We start from the raw sequence: 21,523 nt of genomic DNA, 5'->3' as shown, positions 1-21,523 counted from the left end.
TTGACTAGACGGACCTTTGTCAGCAAAGTGATGTCTCTGCTATTTAATATGCTGTCTAGGTTGGTGATAGCTTTTCTTTCAAGGAGCAAGCGTCTTTTAATTTTGTGGTTGCAGTCACCATCTGCAGTGATTCTGGAGCCCAAGAAAATAAAGTCTTTTACTGTTTCCATTGTTTCCCCATCTATTTGCCATGAAGTGATGGGACTGGATGCCATGATCTTAGTTTTTTGAATGTTTTAAGCCAACTTTTTCACTCTTCTCTTTCACTATCATCAAGAGGCTCTTTAGTTCTTCACTTTCTGCCATAAGGGTGGTGTCATCTGCATATCTGAGGTTATTGATATTTCTCCCGGCAGTCTTGATTCCAGCTTGTGCTTCATTCAGCCCAGCGTTTCTCATGATGTACTCTGCATATAAGTTAAATAAACAGAGTGACAATATACAGCCATGAAGTACTCCTTTTCCAATTTGGAACCAGTCTGTTCCATGTCTGGTTCTAACTGTTGCTTCTTGACCTGCATACAGATTTCTCAGGAGGCAGGTAAGGTGGTCTGGTATTCCCGTCTCTGTAAAAATTTTGCATAGTTTGTTGTGATCCACACAGTCAAAGGCTTTGGCATAGTCAATAAAGCAGAAGTAGATGTTTTCCTTGAACTCTCTTGCTTTTTCGATGATCCAATGGATTTGATATCTGATTCCTCTGCCTTTTCTAAATCTAGCTTGAACATCTGGAAGTTCACGGTTCACGTACTGTTGAATACATAATACATACATAATAGTATGTATCTGTTAATCCCAGATTCCCAGTTTATCCCTCTCTCACCCCATTTCACCTTTGGTAAGCATAAACTGATTTTCCACATCTGTGGGTCTGTTTCTGTTTTGTAAATAACTTCATTTATTTGGAAGTTATCGAGTATAGTTCCACATGTAAGTGATATTGTATGATGTTTGTCTTTCTCTTTCTGACTTCACTTAGTGTGAAAATCTACAGATGCATCCATGCTGCTGCAGATGGAATATTTCATTCTGTTTTATAGATGAGTGGTAGTCCATTGTATACATATACCACATCTTTATGCATTCATCTGTGGATGGACATTTAGGTTGCTTTTATGTCTTAGCTATTGTAAATAGTCAGTGAATATTGGGGTGCATTTATCTTTTCAAATTGGAGTTTTCTCCAGATATACGCCTAGGAGTGGGATTGCTGGATTATATAGTAACTATTTTTAGTTCTTTGAGGAACTTCCATACTGTTCTCCATAGTGGCTACACCAATTTACATTCCTACCAACAGCGTAGGAGGATCTTTTCTCTCCACATCCTCTCCAGCATTTATTATTTATAGACTTTTTAATGATGGCCTTTCTGACCAGTGTGAGGTGATACCTCGTTGTAGTTTTGATTTGCATTTCTCTAATAATTAGTGATGTGGAGCATCTTTTCATGTGCCTCTTGGCCATCTGTATGTCTTCTTTGCAGAAATGTCTATTTCAGTCTTCTGCCTATTTTCTGACTGGGTTTTGTTTGATATTGAGTTGTATGAGTTGTTTATGTATTTTGGCAACAATTAAGCCCTTGTTGGTCCTATTGTTTGCAAATATTTTCTCCCATTCTATAGAATGTCTTTTTGTTTTGTTTATGATTTCCTTTGCTGTACAAAAGCTAATAAGTTTGAGTAGGTACCATTTGTTTATTTTTGCTTTTATTTCCACTGACTTGGGAGACTGACCTAAGGAAACAGTGGTATGATTTTATGTCAGAGAATGGCTTGCCTCTATTCTCTTCTAGGAGTTTTATGGTGTCGTGTCTTATATTTAAGTCTTTAAGCCATGTTGAGTTTATTTTTGTGTATGGTGTGAAGGAGTGTTCTAAGTTCATTGATTTACATGCAGCTGTCCAGCTTTCCCAACACCACTTGCTGAAGAGACTGTCTTTTCTCCATTGTATACCACATCTTCTTTATCGATTCATCTACTGATGGACATTTAAGTTGCTTTCACGTCTTGACTATTGTAAATAGTGCTGCTGTGAACATTGGGGTGCATGTATCTTTTCAAATTGGAGTTTTCATCTTTTCTGGATATCACTTAACATGTTTAAAGGCTCATCCTGGTTGTAGCATGAATCAGTACTTCATTTCTTTTTGCTGCTGAATAATATTTCATTGTATGGCCATACCACATTTTCTTATTTATTTGATCAGTTAATAGTTTGGTTGTTTCCTTTTGGCTATTATGATCATATTCCCATAAGCATTCATGTACAAGTTTTTGTATGGACGTTTGATTTCATTTCACTTGGGTATATGCCTAAGAGTGGAATTCCTGGGCACATGGTAACCCTATATTTAATATTTTGAGGAACTACTACATTGTTTTCCAAAGCAGTTGTACTATTATACGTTCTCAGTTTTTTGGGTTTTTTAAAAAAGTTGTAAAATATGTAAGAGAAAATTCATCATTTTTTCCATTTCAAAGTGTGCAGTTCCGTGGTTTTAGTACATTTATATCATTGTGCAGCTATCACTACCATCCATCTCCAGAACTTGATGTCGTCTTTCCAAATTGAAACTGCATACATTAAATAATAACTCCCCATTTCCCCCTCTTCCCAACCCCTGGCAACAACCATTCTACCTTCTGTCTCTGTGAACTTTACTACTCTAGTTACCTCATACACACAATTTTCCAGACTACACATTTGGTGTCATCTACTATTTCTTTGCCCCTATCAAACGTACTACTAAGTTTTCTTAACTTTTCTTTAATAATATTGCTTTTCTGTCCTTTTCCTACCTCTACTGCTCATGGTGTAGTCTTGATCACTATTTGTAGAATTAACAGTCTTTAAATTAGATTTTTTGTTCTGATTCATTCCTGTTAGAATTATCTTTATTTATCATTTCCATCATCAAAAGCTTAGCAAAATATCTCCAAGGAAGAATGGAGTAGAGGGCCATGAACTGAGCCTCTGCCTGTAGCCATAAGGTAGGGTCCACAAAGGAAATATTTGAATAGTGAGACAATAATCAAGATAGTATAGTTCTGTGCAAATCAGAGTTCATTTTAAGATTAGAATAGGAAGGAAATAAGGAGAGTCAAAAAGAGGGATATCAAAATTACAGGGCAAGTCTGACTTTTTGATTGTTATAGGGTGGGGAAAGAAGGTAACCCTCTTAACTATTGGTGGGAATGTAAATTGGTACAGTCACTATGGAGAACAGTATGGAGGTTCCTTAATAAACTAAAAATAGATCTCCCATATGACCCTGCAATCCCACTCCTGGGCATATGTCCAGAGAAAAACATAATCCAAAGGATACATGCACCCCAGGGTTCATTGCAGCACTGTTTACAGTAGTCAAGACAGAAGCAACCAAAATGCCCATGGACAGAGGAATGGATAAAGAAGATATGGTACATACATACAATAGAATATTACTTGGCCGTCAAGAAGAATGAAATAATGCTATTTGCAGCAACATGGATGGACCTAGAGATTGTCGTATTGAGGGAAGTAAGTCAGAGAAGAAGAAATATCTGATGACATCCCTTATATATGGAATCTAAAAAGACATAAGTGAACTTATTTATAAAACATAAACAGATACACAGACTTAGAGAACAAACTTATGGTTGCCAAGGGGAAGGATGGGAGGAAGGGATGGTTAGGGAGTTTGGAATGGACTTGTATACACTGCTATGTTTAAAATGGATAACCCACAAGGACCTACTGTATAGCACATGAAACTCTGCTCAGTGTTATGAGTCAGCCTGGATGGGTGGGGGGCATTTGCGGGGAGAATGGATACATGTATATGTATGACTGTTCACCGGAAATTATGACAACATTGTTAATTGGCTGCACCCCAATAGAAAATAAAACGTTTAAAAAATTTATAGGACAGGTCTGACTTTTTGATTGTTTAAAATAATTTGGCAAAGGATTAGTCTATGGGCTATTAAACTGAGGAAGTATATTATTATAGGACCTAGAAGGTTGGTGGTAAATGGAGTAAGAAAAATGACGCTAGTTTTGAAGCAAGAGTCAAGAGGAGTTATTTTCCCCTCATTGTAGGGACAATCTATGTATACTGGAAGTCTGTACAAAGGGAAATGTGAAAAGGTTATTGAAATATAGGAATGTTAAGGTTCTGGAGGATATGGGGAGGAGACAATAATAGTGGTAGTGTTAGGAGCTGAGTAAGGATCAGACTAGATGTTTTCATTTTCAGGTGAAAAGGCAGGAATAGAAACTCCCAGGTGTTTTCTGTCTTCTCAGTAAAGTAGTTGGGGTGAGATATTCTGCCAAGAATGAGTGGATGGGAACTGGTAGGAATGGAGAAAGTTTGGAATACCTAGTATTGGAGAGTTTGCTAAAGAACCACGAAGGAATGAGAAGAATCATTAAGTGGCAGAAACGTCACTTTTGAACTGTCACAGTTGAAATGTCCTTTATGGAACAGTGGTTATTTACATTGAAAATTAATTTGAAAAACTAACATAATTTATAAACACAGTTGCTTGAGTTGGCATGCATTTTGTATAGTGAGGTACACCTTGAATTGGTACTCATACATACTTTAGCCCTGTGACAGTGTATTTAAGAATTTTATGATAAGTGGTTTCAAGTTGTCTTTTCTATAAGAACAAATCAAAATAGTTCCTTCAATACCTTCTGAATAACATTTAGGATTGTGTCTTAGAAGTACTGTGTAATTATTATGAACTATACATCAAATATTATGTATCTAATGTAACATTATTTGCTGTTTAATATTGCTATTTTGTGTGTGTGTGTATGTGAGAAGGGTTATTTCTGTACCTAGGCTTTAAATTCCTTGAGAATAGTATCTAGGTCTTATACTTCTCTCTTTCTTCCCTTCCTCCCATTCTGTCACATAGTTAGATAATTTTTTATAGTGTTCTATTAAATGGATGGTAGTATGTGTTGTATATATTTTAATTCTAAAAATAAGCTTTATTTTTCCTTTCCAGATTTAATATATATTAATTTTTTTCCTAATGTAGAAAAATCCAGTTACACTTTTAAAGGAATTGTCAGCAATAAAGTCTCGATATCAAACTTTGCATGTTCGATTTAAACCAATTGCTGTGGAGCAGAAAGAGACTAAGAGCCGCATTTGTGCTACTTTCAATAAGACTATGACCTTGATACAAGAACTGCAAAAGGAAACAGACCTGGAGGTAATGCTTTCTGTTGATTGGCTGGATTTGTAGAATTTTAATTCTGAATTTCTCATTGAAAGATAAATCCCCAGTAACTCATTTTGAAATTCAGCAGTGTGAACTATTGATAAAGAATGAGATTTTCTTGATTCCCTGAAGTATAAGATCTCTTATCTCCTTTTATTTTAAGATGAGCATGTGGAATTGACATGGTTAGTGAAGGGGCATGCTTTCTTGGATTATGTAGCAACAGCAGAAGAAAAAACTTGCTAACATATCTATCAGTTCTGCTGGTTCCTATAAGAACTAATGAGACTGAGAAATCTAGAAAGCATCTATACCAGTGACTGTTTTTTCATTCTCCTTTTCTTCAGTTGGGATGATTAGCTTGGGTAGGCCTAACCTTCATTCCTGGTCCTTCATTCTCCACCCTCTTCTCATTTAGTATAAGAATCTTTCTAATTGTGAGCCTCTGTCGCTTATGTGTAAAACTCTACAGACATGTTAGAGTAGGAAAAAGAATATGAGCTGTTAACCTAGGCACTAACAGCCTGAACAGCCAATTGAAGAGACTGGTAGCATTTTCATTTACTATTAAGCAAAGTTGGGGGCTTTTGAAAGAAAAGATAGCTTAATGTAGATGAAATCATCAGATCAGATCAGATCCGTCGCTCAGTTGTGTCCGACTCTTTGCGACCCCATGAATTGCAGCACGCCAGGCCTCCCTGTCCATCACCAACTCCCAGAGTTCACTCAGACTCACGTCCATCAAGTCAGTGATGCCATCCAGCCATCTCATCCTCTGTCGTCCCCTTCTCCTCCTGCCCCCAATCCCTCCCAGCATCAGAGTCCTTTCCAATGAGCCAACTCTTCGCATGAGGTGGCCAAAGTACTGGAGTTTCAGCTTTAGCATCATTCTTTCCAGAGAAATCCCAGGGCTGATCTCCTTCACAATGGACTGGTTGGATCTCCTTGCAGTCCAAGGGACTCTCAAGAGTCTTCTCCAACACCACAGTTCAAAAGCATCAATTCTTCGGCGCTCAGCCTTCTTCACAGTCCAACTCTCACATCCATACATGACCACAGGAAAAACCATAGCCTTAACTAGACGAACCTTTGTTGGCAAAGTAATGTCTCTGCTTTTGAATATGCTGTCTAGGTTGGTCATAACTTTCCTTCCAAGGAGTAAGCGTCTTTTAATTTCATGGCTGCAGTCACCATCTGTAGTGATTTTGGGGCCCAGAAAAATAAAGTCCGACACTGTTTCCACTGTTTCCCCATCTATTTCCCATGAAGTGGTGGGACCAGATGCCATGATCTTCATTTTCTGAATGGTAAGCTTTAAGCCAATTTTTTCTCTCTCCACTTTCACTTTCATCAAGAGGCTTTTGAGTTCCTCTTCACTTTCTGCCATAAGGGTGGTGTCATCTGCATATCTGAGGTTATTGATATTTCTCCCGGCAATCTTGATTCCAGTTTGTGTTTCTTCCAGTCCGGCGTTTCTCATGATGAAATCATAGAGTTGAATTTAATTATCTGGACAAAAGATGTCCAATAGGTTTTAATTTCTGGTGCTTACTCCAGTCAGTTAACTGGTAATAACTGCTTAGAATGCTGTTTAAGGAGCCGTGTCTGGGCATGGCCAAAAAGGTATCTGCTGTGGAGTGTTGATAGGAGCAGCATACGTGGTATTTATTTGCCAAGTCTGAACTAAATTATGGCTTAAGATATTTGAATTATGGGCTTTGTAACTCTCAAAGGTGGATTAGATCAAGAATTCTTTGTATTACCAATGGAAGAAAAGAGAACAGTGCCTGGTTAAAATCATAAAGTGAGGTCATAAATGTATCTGTCATGGAGAAATGAATAGTGCGAGAGGGGAGGGCAGTGAAAAGGGCACAGAGGGAATAGAGAGTAGGCATTTAAACAGTATGGGTGGTGTTTCGTCACCTGCTAATTAATAAAATGCAAAAAGGAAGTATGTATGTGATAAGCTTTTATAAATAAAACCAAGTCACATATTCTTCATTGTATGTGATCAGAACTTGACAGTAGCAGTCCATAAATTTGTTCCCAGGAAACAAATCTTGAAGAGAGATTAAGTGTAGTTCTGAATGTACACATCAACATGTATGTATAGAAATCCATGAATTAATTGACGCATGGTAAATTTGGGTGACTGAACAAAGAGAAAAATGATTTTTTGAATACTTACTAAAAATTGTTTTCATTGGATACAATAAATAGATGGCATATTTCTGAGATTAAAAAAAGTGGTACAGAAAAGTAGTAATGATATTGATGTATATCAGTCACTCAGTTGTGTCCAACTCTTTGCAACCCCACGGATGATAGCGTGCCAGGCTCCTCTGTCCATGGAATTCTTCAGGTAAGAACTGGAGTGGGTTCCCATTTCCTTCTCCAGGGGATTTTCCCAACTCAGGAATCATATCCCCTTCTCCTGCATTGAAGGCAGATTCTTCACCTTCTGAGCCAGGGATGTCAAATCATTTGAGTATTTGTAAAGGTTTTCATTTAGTTATCTGAAATGAGCAATAATTACATCAAAGGTAGAAAGCTAAGGGAACTTTTTCATTTTGGATCAGATAATGACAAAAAGGAGAAATGGAGACTTCCTGGCAGTCCAGTGGTTAAGACTCTTCACTTCCACTACAGGGGCTGCAGGTTCAGTTCCTGGTTGGGGAGTTAAAATCTCACGTGCCTCTTGGCTTCTCAGCCAAAAAATCCAAAACATAAAACAGAAACAATACTGTAACAAATTCAATAAAGTCTTTAAAAAAATGATCCACATAAAAAAAAAAAAAGAGGAGAAATGGCTAAAGGTAAAGGGAGATCATGTTTTAGAATCAATGATAGCCAAGCTGGGAAATGTTGGATATGGTTGGTCTTGGGCCTACTAGTTTAAAAATGAGATAGTATTAATAGTAGAAAGTTCAGAGAAAATTTTTATGATTGAAATGTGGAAGAAAAGGGAAGGGCATCTATAAAGAGTTATATAACCATAATTATATGGCTCAAATAGTTCTATGAGCCAAGAGTTTAAAGAACATGTAAAGGAATTTCATGTATAAAAGAGGTATATTAGACATAGGGTCAGAACTGTGAGAATAGTTAAGAAATCCAAAGGATTTTCAGCTGAGGATTCTGAAAATTTCTAGAGTAACCGAATGGGCTTTTACAATTATTTGGGGAACATGAAGAACAAGAAAGGGATGTCTACTTAGAGCAAATGGTACATTGTTTATAAACAGCAGAATGCAAACAGAAAGTAAAACTCTTCTATTGCTATGATTTTTATCAAGGTGAGTGGTTTTTCATTTGGAAGGGCAGAAAATATATATTTGAACTGATAATACTAAAAAATAAAAAAACTTGGAATTGATAATAATAAATAGGGATATGAGAACAGAAAAGGAGGTGGATGGTAGGGAATACATATTAATTTCCTGATCTTTTTAGTTGCTATTAAGACACTGACGTTTAAATATAGTTAGTTATAAAGGTGACTACCAAAAGAAGAAAGGACCAAATTTGTTCCAAATAGAAAATAGCAAAACAGTCCCCCCACCAAACAAAAATATAGCAATAAATAGAAAATTCAAAATGCATTAAAGATTGAATGTATGTTATTCCATCAAAGCTCTGAAACATTTGTATTAAAGAAGAAAAATTTCTATGTATTTTAGAATAGTTAATTCCTGGAAAAACTCTTTGAAGTTTTATTAAACAGATGGTCTGAAATCTCTTGAATTTCAGAGATCACAAAGAAAAACATGGAATCATGGAGAACAAAGTCTTGCCAGAATAATATCATTTCCTGTTTTTCAGATAGAAGAGGGAAATTTTGTCACTATTTGAGTTGCAGTAAGTGTTTTTGTTTTATCCATGTGAACATTTTGGGCAAATGGTTGGCTTGAGGAGCCAAACCAGGTGGGGTCTCCAATAGCAAAATGTGGCTGTATATTAATGAATTAAAATTAAAAGTAATTAAATGAATACAGTCCTTCATCAATGCAGATACAGAATATACCCAGGATAACAGAAAGGTCTATTGGACAGCATTGCGCTGGAGATTCTGATTCTGTGGGTATGAGGTGTTCCCGATTTGACAGTCTCTCTAGAGATGACCTATATAGTTAGGCAGATTTGTAACCATGTGAGTGATTCTTCAAGTCCTACCTCCTGTTATTTCCTCATTAACTCTTTGTTTCAGCTAGCCTATTTGTGGGTGCTCTGTGAAAGCCCCTTACAGCTTCCCTTCAGCTTCTCTTCTCCCGTTTGGTTTTGCTGCTCTTACCTGCTTTTGTGGATTTGGTTCGCTGGTTGTTTTCTCAGCACGTTCTCCCTTCCTGTGTAAGAGATTACTGACTCTCTTGAGATGTGTGCTATTCCTGACTCATGCCTGAGGTAAAAGTGGCGCTATCCTTAGCTTCAGGGATGTGCCTGATTGGCAAGGGGAACGGATTTTCCTTTAACTAATATTGGGTCAGGAATGGGTTTGTAACCCAAATGATATGTGAGGAGGGGGAGTCTGGAAATAGGAAATTAGAGAGTTTCCTTACTGCTGAGAGACCCCTGAGGAGAGAAAGCTTTACTTGTTCTAAACATTGTGTATAGAAGTGATACCTGGAGTCACTTTCCTGTCAGCCTGAGAATAAAGGATATCAGAGCTGTTAGATGGAAAAAACCTGAGTCCTTACATTGTTGAGCTGCTTCGTAAACCAGCCCTGAAACCTGCCCTTATGTACTTATTGTGCAGTGATAATGCATTTTATTTATCCATTTTCATATGCATCTCTGTTACTTGCAGATAAAAGCATCTTAATTATCCTTCAAAATTTAATCCGAGTCTCTACTTCTGAAGAAACTTCCAGACTATTTTTTTTTTCACACTTCTTTTTCAAAATACTTTTTGGATATGTTCAGATGTGACTTCTTTGGTTCTGTTACAGTCCTTAAATTGTTTGATTTCTTTGTCTTGTTTCTTCAATTTAATTGTGAGTTCCTCGGAAACTCAAATATCAAAGTAACTTGTATGTACATAGCTAATATGTATTTTTTCTTTGCCTTTATAAATTTGTCATTATATACCTAGTGTGAACTTGTGGAAACATTTATTGGTGTTACAAAGCAGAAATTAGTATAACAGCCTTTAAAGATTTTATTTAACTTTTAAAAAATTTATCTTATTGAAGTATAGTTGATTTACAATGTGTTAATTTTTGCTGTGCAGCAAAGTGATTCAGTCTTAGTCTTTTTTTCATATTCTTTTCCATGATTTACCACAGGATACCGAATATAGTTCCCTGTGCTATATAGTAGGACCTTGTTCTTTTAAGCTTTTCTGAAATAAAGATTTTGTCATTTGTTTTCTAGTTGTTACCACTGACTGAAGAAGAGAAAACTGCAGCAGAGCAATTAAGAGCTCACATGTCAGACTTATGAGGAAGAAATGGACTTGCCAAAAGGAACTCTAATGGGGAAGAAATCAATCCCAGAAATTTAGGAAGATGTCTTGTTAACATTGATGACTATTGGTCGGGAGATGACAAAGGAGATTTGGCTTGGGTGACTGGATAGTGATGCCTTCCACAGAAGAGGGGGATACAAGAGAAGGGCAGGCAGAATGGAAATAAAGAGATTTTAAAAATATATGCACACATGCTTAGTAATTTCAGGCAAGGAAGTCCCAACACCATTTTGTATCTGTTTCTGTATAACTGGGATAACACAGATGTCCTGACTGACCTATTGCAAAACAATATTACGTATTATCAGTCAGATGTGAATGAACATGCTTGGGAAATTAAAGGTTAGAAAAATATTTGTACTATATTATACATATGTAAATAATTTTATTGTTGAAAATTCTGATCGCAGATGTGGTCACCTTATTGGTGAGACTGCTAATATGTGACTTAACTGTCTCCCACAATACCTAACTTAGTAGAAAGCTGGCTTTTCTGTGACAGCTTCACTTTTATTTTTGTCCTGTTCCTTCTGCCTGCCAATGTTGAGCGTGAGCTCTGCTTTCTAATGCTGTTTCTGATTGTCCCTGTCACATTTCAGGGACCTGAAATATACCTTTGTTCTCCTCTAGTCTGCATTACTGTAGTTGTTCAGTTCATTCTACTGTAAATCTCTATATATGAACCTTCAAGTTGTGAGCGTTCGAAGACGTAAACGTGTGTTTTCCCCTCGAATCACATAAGTTAGCTCTGTTTGAGGAGGCACTGTTGGGTTTTGAGGCACAGGCCCCGAATGTAGGATGGAACATGAAGGTTGCAGCAGCCATTCAGAATGTAATCCAGTGCTACCGTGGCATCTATGATGAGAAAAAAAGAGCTACCACTCAGACATCACTGGATTGTTCTTTCAAGAAGGTAGAATTAAATCCAGCAAGGAACCAGAACCTGTGCCAGCAACTGCAGGTATGGAATCGCAGCTTGCCCGTCTCCTGTTGCTGATGCCCCTCCAGCTCTACCATCTCCCACCTCCTCTCCCTCTCCAGTCAGTAACTCTTCATGCCCGTTCACTCGACGCCAGCCCCTGTTGTCCTGTACTACTGTGCTTTTCAAGATACTGTACTTTCAGATTAAAAATGTTTTATTTCTTTGTGTTTGTTCCATATGTATTATTTGTGTGAAAACTACTATCAACTTATTACAGTACAGTACTGTATAGCTGATTGTGTTAGCTGGGCACCTAGGCTAACTTTGTTGGACTTAACAAAGAAGCTGGACTTAAGGAACGCACTCTCAGAATGGAACTTGTTCATATGTAGGGGACCTACTGTCTGTGAAAGCTAAGAAACTGAAATGAGAGGATCGTTGCAACTGTTTACCAGTTTTGTGTGTATGTGTGCACCAATGTCCCTATTTTTTTTTTTTTTAAATGGCAAGTATGGTATACACTAGGAGGTCAAGTTATCAATAAATTATCACTGTTAATGTTCTGGGAAATGCTGGAAGCTCTGCTAAAAAGTTGAGAGGAGAAGCAGATATTGGAGATGTAAAAGCAGGTTTTAAATTCTAGCTGTACAAGCCTGAGCAAATCACTTAACGTGTGTGTGTCAGGATGACTGGAAGTACAATGAGATGGTGAAGTATTAAGTTTTGATATTTGGTTTAATTCAATACATATTTCCATATATGTAATAAAAACAAGATATTGAAAGACCAGGAAAAGTGAATCAAATGTTAATTTGCAGGTTACAGAATTATACTTTTTTGTAAATAAGAATTTTTTCTGTTATGTTATTAATAAACTTATAATAGCTGACAAACAGGGTTGGAAGAGTAGCTTCAGTTAAAATTGTCTATTCTGAATATTTGGAGAACAGAAACTACCCTAACCTTTAAATTACAAATAAGTCACACTTTAGTAACATATACTACTCTTCTTCAGTACTCAGGCAAGTAATATTGAGGAAATTCCTGTCATGTTATGACTATGGGATGAGATGTTGATTGGTGGGACTGAAAAATGGTGGTATCACAAAGAGGTCTTAACAAGTTACTGGAGTTAAAGTGTTTTGCTTGCGATCAGGGGGAAAAAAAAGAAACAACGATGTTTTTCCTTTGACTTCCTTCACAAGTTACCTTAAAATGTTGGTTCTTCCCCTCATCCCTCTTAAAATTGTTCTCTCTGCACTTTATATATTGATTTATTTCCCAGGGTTCATTTATTGCCTCTTTGGGGAATGATTTCCAAGTATAACTTATTCCACTAGAAGTGAAAGTGTTAGTTCATCAGTCGTATTTGACTCTTTGCAACCCCATGGACTGTAGTCAGCTAGGCTCCTCTGTCCATGGAATTCTCTGGGCAAGAATACTGGAGTGGTAGCCATTCCCTTCTCCAGGGGATCTTCCTGACCTAAGGATCAAACCTGAGTCTCCTATATTGCAGGTGGATTCTTTACTGTCTGAGCCACCAAGCAGGCCTAGATCCAGATTTCCAGTAAAAACCTTGACCTGAATATTCAAATTGAATGTGTCCAGAATACTTAACTGACTTTATTTTGTTAATAGCCACTATTCTGTTAGGTGGAATTAAGGTTTGCATCCATTTCTTTATATTCTTAGTTAATCTGTAACTTTTTAGATGTTTATTGTATACAAAATTCATTTTACCTTCACTGTCTACCGAGTTTAGACCATTATTATTTCTCATCTGTATGATTGTTTTCTCTTATGTGACTATTCTCTTAGGGCTTCCTTGGTGGCTCAGACAGTAAAGTTTTCGCCCGCAGTGCGTGAGACCTGGGTTCAATCCCGGGGTTGGGAAGATCTCCTGGGGAAAGGCATGGCCACCCACTCCAGTATTCCTGCCTGGAGAATCCCCATGGACAGAGGAGCCTGGCAGGCTATAGTCCATGGGATCACAAAGAGTAGGACATGACTGAACAACTAAGAACAGCACACATTTAACTATTAGTCTTTTTATGCCCTAAGTATTAGGTTGTATTTTAAATACAACTTTAAGAAATTAACAAAATAAAAGTATGCCTATTCTCCCAAACAGTTGCAACTTTTTCAGATGTTTCTATAATATATATACAAATCAAAAATCATTTTTAAACAAAAATAGGCTGACAGCTTACACTGTACTGTAGCTGCACTTAGTCTTTTTTCATTTTAAATATATCTTCATGTCACATCTGCTGTTCTTTTGAGCAGCTGTATATATGAATTTACCATAATTTTTTTTCACCAGTTCCTCACTGACAGGCATTTAAGCTGGCCCCGGTAAAGAATCCACTTGCAGTGTAGGAGACACTAGGGACTTGGGTTCCATCCCTAGGTTGGGAAGATCCCCTGGAGGAGGAAATGGCAACCCATTCCAGTATTCTTGCCTGGAAAACTCCATAGACAGGAGTCTGACAAACTACAGTCCATGGGGGTCACAAAGAGTCAGACTTGACTGAGCATGCACACTACAAGAGACAAATTAGGAGATGGGGGAAAGGGGGAAAAGAGGAGGATGGCAAGGCATGCCCTTCAGATCAGGTCAGTCGCTCAGTCGTGTCCGACTCTTTGCGACCCCATGAATCGCAGCACACCAGGCCTCCCTGTCCATCACCAACTCCCGGAGTTCACCCAGACTCACGTCCATCGAGTCAGTGATGCCATCCAGCCATCTCATCCTCTGTCGTCCCCTTCTCCTCCTGCCCCCAATCCCTCCCAGCATCAGAGTCTTTTCCAATGAGTCAACTCTTCGCATGAGGTGGCCAAAGTACTGGAGTTTCAGCTTTAGCATCATTCCTTCCCTTAAGGAATTCTAGTAGAGCTGACCACAGGTTTCCCAACCACACAGGGTAGTTGAGTATCCTCCCAGCCAAGTTTTCTTCTTGCTTAAGTGAGCCAGTATCTGACTTTGCCAACAAGCAATGACCCCTCATTAGTTGTTCAGGTTTTCTAATTTTCCACTATTGAGAACTATTACAATTAATCTTAAACAGTTTGGGGCTCTTGGGCAGATACATCTATTAGCACAAGAACCTATTTTAATATTTATCATAGATTGTAATTTGTCTTTTTTGCTTTCTGCTCTACAGGGTTGCAAAGACCCCTTCTCATTACTCTGAATCCCAAGTAATATAATACTGTGTCCTACAAGTTTTTTCCCCCACAGATGCACATATAGTTTATTAATGATTACATTTTGAAGCCAGCCATTTTGATCCAGTATTTAAATAAACTATTTAATATTAAAGCATTTTTAAAAATTGAGGTAAAAATTAACCATTATTAAAATGTTCAATAGAAGGCATTTAAGTATAAAAGATGAGCAACTATCACCTCTATGTAGTTCCAAGGCCATAAATAATTTTTGGTGAAAGGATTTTTCAGGCACAATTATTCCTAAATTATATCTTTGTCCATGGCTCCTGCCATTAAAGAAAAAATTGTTATGCCCACTACATACAAGAAAGTCCAAATGCCTTGATATTTAACAACTTCCTAAATTATTGCTGATTCTGTTCACGTGCATTCAGTTAGGTTAAGTGTTAACAGTTTTGCAAGAAACTGGAAAGGAACATTTTAGTTCAAATGAAGGATTTTATGTATATCCTTTGTCTCATACCTTCAATTCCTGCAATCTTTCAACATTTTTTACCTAGAAAACTGTAGAAAGGAGACGCCGATACAGGAAAGCTGAACGCAGGTGAAACCCTTGCACTTTCCAGTCTTAAGGCTCTAGCTCACCTTAAGCCCCAAGTAATGCAGGGCGGCAGTGGTTGCATGGGGGAGGCTGCCGGCTACACAATACAAGGTCCCATCTTCCCACGCCCGACACTGAAATTACCGCTCCGGGCTTCACAATCTAGAGCTTTGCTTCAGTAGTTAGGGCGGAAGTCCTAAAAATCAGAATCTAGGTTTGCTCCTCGAGCAAGAATCACCAGCCACGAGTCCTCTACACCACGGTTTTGCAAACTGCGGCCACAAGCCACCTGCAGCCCAATCAGCAAGAGTAGTAGAAAAACGCTGATTTCGTGGAGCCCCACCCTAGAATCCGAATACCTAGGGGTGTGGCTCCGGAGTCTGCATTTCCCCCAAGCCCTCCAGGTGGCTCCCGCCTCTGGCGCTCAGAAGTTTGAGAGGAGTGGAGCCCCGCCCCTCCCCGAGTGGGGCGGGGCGCGGCCCAGCGCCGCGCTCTCCTCCGCCTGCGCTAACCCAGACCTAAGGCACGCAACCCGGCGGCCTCGAAAGGCCAAATCTCGTGTGCGCTCCCGCACCGCGGGAACTAAGCGCCGGCTTCTGGCCCGCTCCCTTAGCGCAGCGGCCTGCGCGCATGCGTGCGCGCGCGCCGCGCCTTTCCTCACGCCGCGCCTTCCGCTGCCCTGGTTACCGTTAGTGTTTGCGAATTCCCTGCAGCACCTTCTTCGCGGGAGACCAGCGCCGCCGGACTCCGGCAGCAGTTCGATACGCGCGCGCCTGCGTCACGTGGGCCGAGGCTCCCTCGCGGTCGCTGGCGAGCCGCTGAGCCGGGAGGAGAAGAGCTGCGGGCTACCGCTCACCCTCCCACCGCGCCCAGGGGCTGGCGCCCGGATGAAAATGGCGAAGTGGGGGTAGCTGGCGCGGAGCGTGAAGCTATGGGGCGCGCAGGTGTGGCTGCCGTCGGAGCCCCCTGAGGCGGGCGCCTGGCGGTTCTCCGGGGCAGTTTGACCTGGCGACCTCGGGCTTGCGCCGTATCGGTCAGATCACGGGCTCCGCGGGTCTCCGAGGGCCCCGCCGAGAGAAGGGGGCAATGGATGAACAGAGTGTGGAGGTGAGGGGGCTTGAGGAGGGTGGTGGCTTAGTCTCCCTCGTCACCCGCTGAGCGTTCTGTATTCGGGGCGCCCCGTCCTAGTCCACCCTCTCGTGGGGCACCCCCGCCCCACTGCTGCTGCTGTGGAGGGGCTGACCCAGTGTGGGGGACGCGGTGCTCGTTGTGCAGCCCTCAAGGGCGCCTTGTGGTCGGACAGTTCCCGCAGTCAGGTGGTGCGTATCCGGGCGTTTTCAGGATGTCTTGGCACTGGTACTCATCCCCACGGGGTTTTTGCAATGTACAGCGTTTTCAGCGCAAAACTGCAAATTCTTTATATGGTCGTACCCTTGCGACTCGCGACCAGTTCTCACGAGTTTCTGAGCGAATCCGAATCTCCCTCCGAATGGGTAATCATTCCCTTCTCCGCTGTACATTCTGTAGACATCTGCCCTTCCCAGATTGAATGAGGATATACTCTTACTATCCTGTTTGATTGTAGTGTAAAGAGCAACCTGTTCTTTTTATCTGAGTCTTGTAAACGATGTTTTCAAATGTTTGGGATACTGACTTTAAGGCTAGGAACATAAAGATTGCTTATTGGACATAATTATATAATATTAATAATTGTCAAAATTTGAACCTTCCAATTACTAAAATACTAAATCCTTGATTCTTAATTAGGGACAACTATATTAGTTGGGTACTCCACTTGAAACCAGTTGTTCATCCAGTGGTCGTTTTGTGTCCTATCTCCCCACCCCCCCAGCGTCTGCATCTCACAGATTCTGGTCCTGCAGAGTCATGGTTAGACTCATGAGTAATTTTCTCCTTAATTCCTCTTGTAAAAGTATTATAAAGGTTTTGTAACCTCACCTTGGTTTTTAGAAGCGTTTTAATTCCTCTGGAATGGAGTAAAAATAAATGTGAGTACTGTAAAAATAAACTTACAATATGTAATAACCTACATTTAATTATATCTGTTTTCTTGCCAGATACTTCCTAAATGGATTCATTTCAAACTAGCAAGCATAATATTGTTCCTTCTATTTATGTAATTTTTTTTTTCTTCCCAAAGCCTTCATAGAGCTGCCACCAAAATTCTCAGTACAGGCAGAATTTCAGGCTCAAATAAATTGCTAGTTGGTTTGAACATCGTGGCAGAAATTCAGATTCCTGGATTCAGGATAGTTTTCCCTCTTGATCAAAGTATGCTGCCATTAATGGATCTTTTTATACTTAAAAAACTTATGAACACAATCCACTCCCCTTGGGGAATTTGCAGAAAAAGCAACAAGTTCATAGTGTTCATTCAGTCATATAGTTTGCCTTTTTTTTTGTTACTGTTATACATCATAAGGATTTTTTTATCATAAACTTCAAAAATATTTCTAGTGGCTATCATAATCTATGTTAACTCCTGTAATTTAATATTTTGACTTTTGGGCTGCAGCCAGATTCTTGCCATTGTAATTATTGTTTGAGTGAGAATATTTGTGCAGAAGTCTATGTCTGAATTCCATGTTCTTTGCTTATACTAGGATCATTGTGAAGCTTAGAAAAATGGAGGCATTTTTTTCCTTCAGGAGATGTTCTGAGGTACCTGGACCTTGACTAACCAATCGTATATAGAATATAGTTGAAACTAGACGTTGTGAATCCAAAATAAATGTAAATGTTGAATGAATTATTGCAGGCATGCTTTATGCTCTTGATTCAGTAGCCTAATCTGGTGAGCTTTAACTTCTTTTTACTGTTTTCAGAGCATTGCTGAGGTGTTCCGATGCTTCATTTGCATGGAGAAACTGCGGGATGCGCGCTTGTGTCCTCATTGCTCCAAGCTCTGTTGTTTCAGCTGTATTAGGGTAAGTTGTGTAACTCTTTACCTGAATTTAGCATATATAGGTGGAGGAAATGGCAACCCACTCCAGTGTTCTTGCCTGAAGAATCCCAGGGATAGGGGAGCCTGGTGGGCTGCTGTCCATGGGGTCGCACAAAGTCGGACACGACTGAAGTGACTTAGCAGCAGCAGCAGCAGCAGCATATATAGGGTATATTGTAAAGATTAACCATTTTTCGTATCTTTTTAAAGTTTGATATTTCATGCCCTTTTGAAAATGTCTTAAATGAATGTTCCTTAATAGGGAGATTGTCAACGTATATTGTTAAGCTCTGTGGAGATGAGTAATCAAGTGATAACTGCCTTGAAATGTCTGGAAACCAAAGCCCAGTGTAACTTTAGTATATTTACATTATTAAATCATTGCACATTTAACAAGTATTTATGAAGTGCTTACCTGCATTGTATTTGGGGTTGAAGATGCCAAGATAAGTGATGGAAGCGCTTTCCCTGCAGGAGTTTAAATCTAATTAAGAGAATGGACTTTGTGTTTATATTCAGGAATGTGTAGTGTCATAAAGAGGCACTTACAAAGTGCTGTGAGACACAAGATAGAGAGTTTATACTTGTTTGATGCGTAAGATAGAGAAAAGGCTAGTAATAGGTTCAAAGGCAAAGAATAAAGTCATATAAACTTATAGTTAAAAGACACCTTAAAGGTGAATATAATCTGGTGGCTTTAAAATTAATGTCGGTGAACCCCACAACAAAATTATGAAAAAGCCTAAGATGTAAAGCAGAAGAACTTATTTTGGTTGTATGTGGGGATTCAGTGCACATCTGCAGGCCATAGCTGAAAACTGCCCTGCCCACATTACTCTTAGTAGATAATTTCCTTTATTGAGAAAGTCAAAGTCATCTAACATGCTCTTCATCTCAAACTTTCTGTGTGATTCCTTGTTCCTGCCCGAGGAAGGTAAATATCCCTTTGTCAAGAATAATATCTGAAACACTTCCTACATCATTTGCTTCCAGTCACACAGTTAGCAAATGATAGAGCTGGATTTGAACCCAGGAAGTCTGGCTCTAGAGCCTGTGTTCTTTGGCACTACACTACGTGTGCAGAAGGCCTAGGTTACACACCATGCTGGTTCTCCCACTCATAAACTGAGAGACTTGATCTTTGCATTGTTTTCTCAAACAATAGAATGTGGATAACAAGATCTGTCCCACCAAGATGGTTGTGGCATTAAAGGAGATAAGTAAGCTAAAGGGTTTAATTTAGAAACTAAAATATACTCTCCACTTGGGTGATTCTGGGGTATTCTAAAAATAGCAATTCATACACATACTATGTTTTATAAATGGTGCAGCTGAAGTGAGATAGATTTAAGTGGCCTCTATCACTGTAGTTAATTGATAAAGTGGATCTGGATTCACCTCTTTTGATGAAGGTCTAGTATACATGGACATTTCAGGTGGCGCAGTGGTAAAGAATCTGCCTGCAGACGCGGGAGAAGCAGGAGACATGGATTTGATCCCTGGGACAGGAAGATCCCTTGGAGTAGGAAATGGCAGCCGTCTCCAGTATTTTTGCCTGCGAAATTCCATGAACAGAGGAGCAAAGAGTCAGATATGACTGAGCACAAAAATACAAAGATACAAATACCACTGTATAGATGACCTCTGGTTATTATCTTATACTTCACTGATCCTTCATTTCTTCACTGTTACCTTTTCCTCATCCTGTTTCTTACAAGAGCGTATTTCTTAAATATTGTGCTGGCATTTTCTTTTATGAAATGTCTGGGAATCTTTCATCTACCTTGAGAAATTTGGTTTACTTTTGCATGGCTTCTAAATCTTCCTTCAACATTGCCTTATAAATGTCAGACCTGATTGTCCTTCCAGCATCTTGAGATTTGCTTCAAATCAAATTCTTCCTGTTATTTTCTCAAGTTGATTCTCTTGAACTTTTTTCTTTGTTTCTTCTTTTCTACCAGGAGCTCAAACTTGAAACCTCTTGACACCAGTGTTTTTAAGTTATTATTGCCTAGTGTCATTTATATTTGTCCTGCCTTTCCATTCTTTTTATTACCATCCTAATGGGGCTTCCCTGGTGGCTCAGACGGTAAAGCGTCTACCTACAATGCCGGAGACCCGGGTTCAGTCCCTGGGTTGGGAAGATCCCCTGGAGAAGGAAATGGCAACCCACTCCAGTATTCTTGCCTGGAAAATCCCATGGAGAGAGGAGCCTGGTAGGCTACAGTTGAACATGACTGAGTGACTTCACTTCACTTAATAGAGAATTGCAGATACTTATTACCTCATGCTTCGATAATTACAATTACCGTCTAACTGATCTGTCTTAAGTGTTTAATCTGTAGTCCATTTCGTATCCTGCTGCTGTCTTGATGTTTTCCAGTAATGCCGTTCTTTTTTTTTTCCTCCCAGAAGCCTCAGATTTATTGCCTGAAGGATAAAGTCCAAGAACATTAACCTTGTATTCAGACCATCTGGATAATCTGGTTCTTAACTTTTTCTTAGAGTTGTCCTGGTTCCCAAGTACACCATCCATCTGTTCGTTCATTCAACAGCTATTAATTGTATGCCTCCTTGGAGTTAGGCATTGACTTCTTCTCAAGGAGTTGGCTTGTTTCCTAGTTAGGATGTATACAAAAAGGTAAATAGCTATGTTAGATATCCTTCATAGGATAAAGAAAAGTGAAATTGGTTAAGGGTTTAGAGTAGGGACTTTGAGAGGGCACAGGCAGGTTGGTAGCTACTTTAGATAGGGTAATCTGGGAATGTTTCTTAGTGTATGACATTTGAGCAGGGACCAGGATGAAATGGAAGAGTGATGGAAATATCTGGGAAAGAAGGTACCAGGCAGAGAAATCAGAAGGGGCAAAGGCCTTGAGAAAGAAATATGTTTAGTGTGCTGAGAAATAGCAAAGAAACCAGTGTGGTTGGAGCAAAGTGGACAGAGGGAGAGGGGAAAGGAAATGAGCCTTGGTAAAGACCTTGGATTTCATTTTAAGTGTGCTGCTATCCATTGAAAGCTTTTGAGTGATTTGAAGTAGTTGATGCTCTGAAAGCTTTCACTCTGTCTACTGTGTGGAAAGTAGACTATGGGCAGATGGTTGAGTGAAGAGAACAGTTAGGATGGGCTTTATTAATGGAAGGTGAGTGGTGGTTTAGACTGGGATGGGAACACCAG

At 39.4% G+C, this 21,523-nt stretch overlaps 2 protein-coding genes across 8 annotated transcripts in view; both read left to right on the top strand.

The window, feature by feature from the left end:
- Positions 1-11,831, top strand: part of SKA2 (spindle and kinetochore associated complex subunit 2) — a 31,075-nt gene extending 19,244 nt beyond the window's left edge. The window contains exons 3-4 of one of the 2 annotated variants that reach the window (XM_059878248.1): positions 5,037-5,213; positions 10,593-11,831. In XM_059878248.1, coding sequence (XP_059734231.1) covers positions 5,037-5,213; positions 10,593-10,661 — 246 coding nt within the window. In that variant the 3' untranslated portion in view covers positions 10,662-11,831. 2 annotated transcript variants of the gene reach the window in all.
- Positions 11,832-15,899: 4,068 nt separating this feature from the next.
- The window catches only part of TRIM37 (tripartite motif containing 37), a 151,462-nt gene continuing 145,838 nt past the window's right edge, over positions 15,900-21,523 (top strand). For 5 of the 6 annotated variants that reach the window (XM_024980481.2, XM_005219934.4, XM_024980480.1 and 2 more), the window contains exons 1-2: positions 15,905-16,487; positions 18,227-18,328. In XM_024980481.2, the coding sequence (XP_024836249.1) occupies positions 16,467-16,487; positions 18,227-18,328 (123 nt within the window). In that variant the 5' untranslated portion in view covers positions 15,905-16,466. 6 annotated transcript variants of the gene reach the window in all.

This window comes from Bos taurus, chromosome 19, assembly GCF_002263795.3.
Source record: "Bos taurus isolate L1 Dominette 01449 registration number 42190680 breed Hereford chromosome 19, ARS-UCD2.0, whole genome shotgun sequence".
NCBI classification, from domain to species: domain Eukaryota; kingdom Metazoa; phylum Chordata; class Mammalia; order Artiodactyla; family Bovidae; genus Bos; species Bos taurus.
Note: the sequence above shows the minus strand (reverse complement) of the source record. Positions and strands in the feature narration are given on the sequence as shown.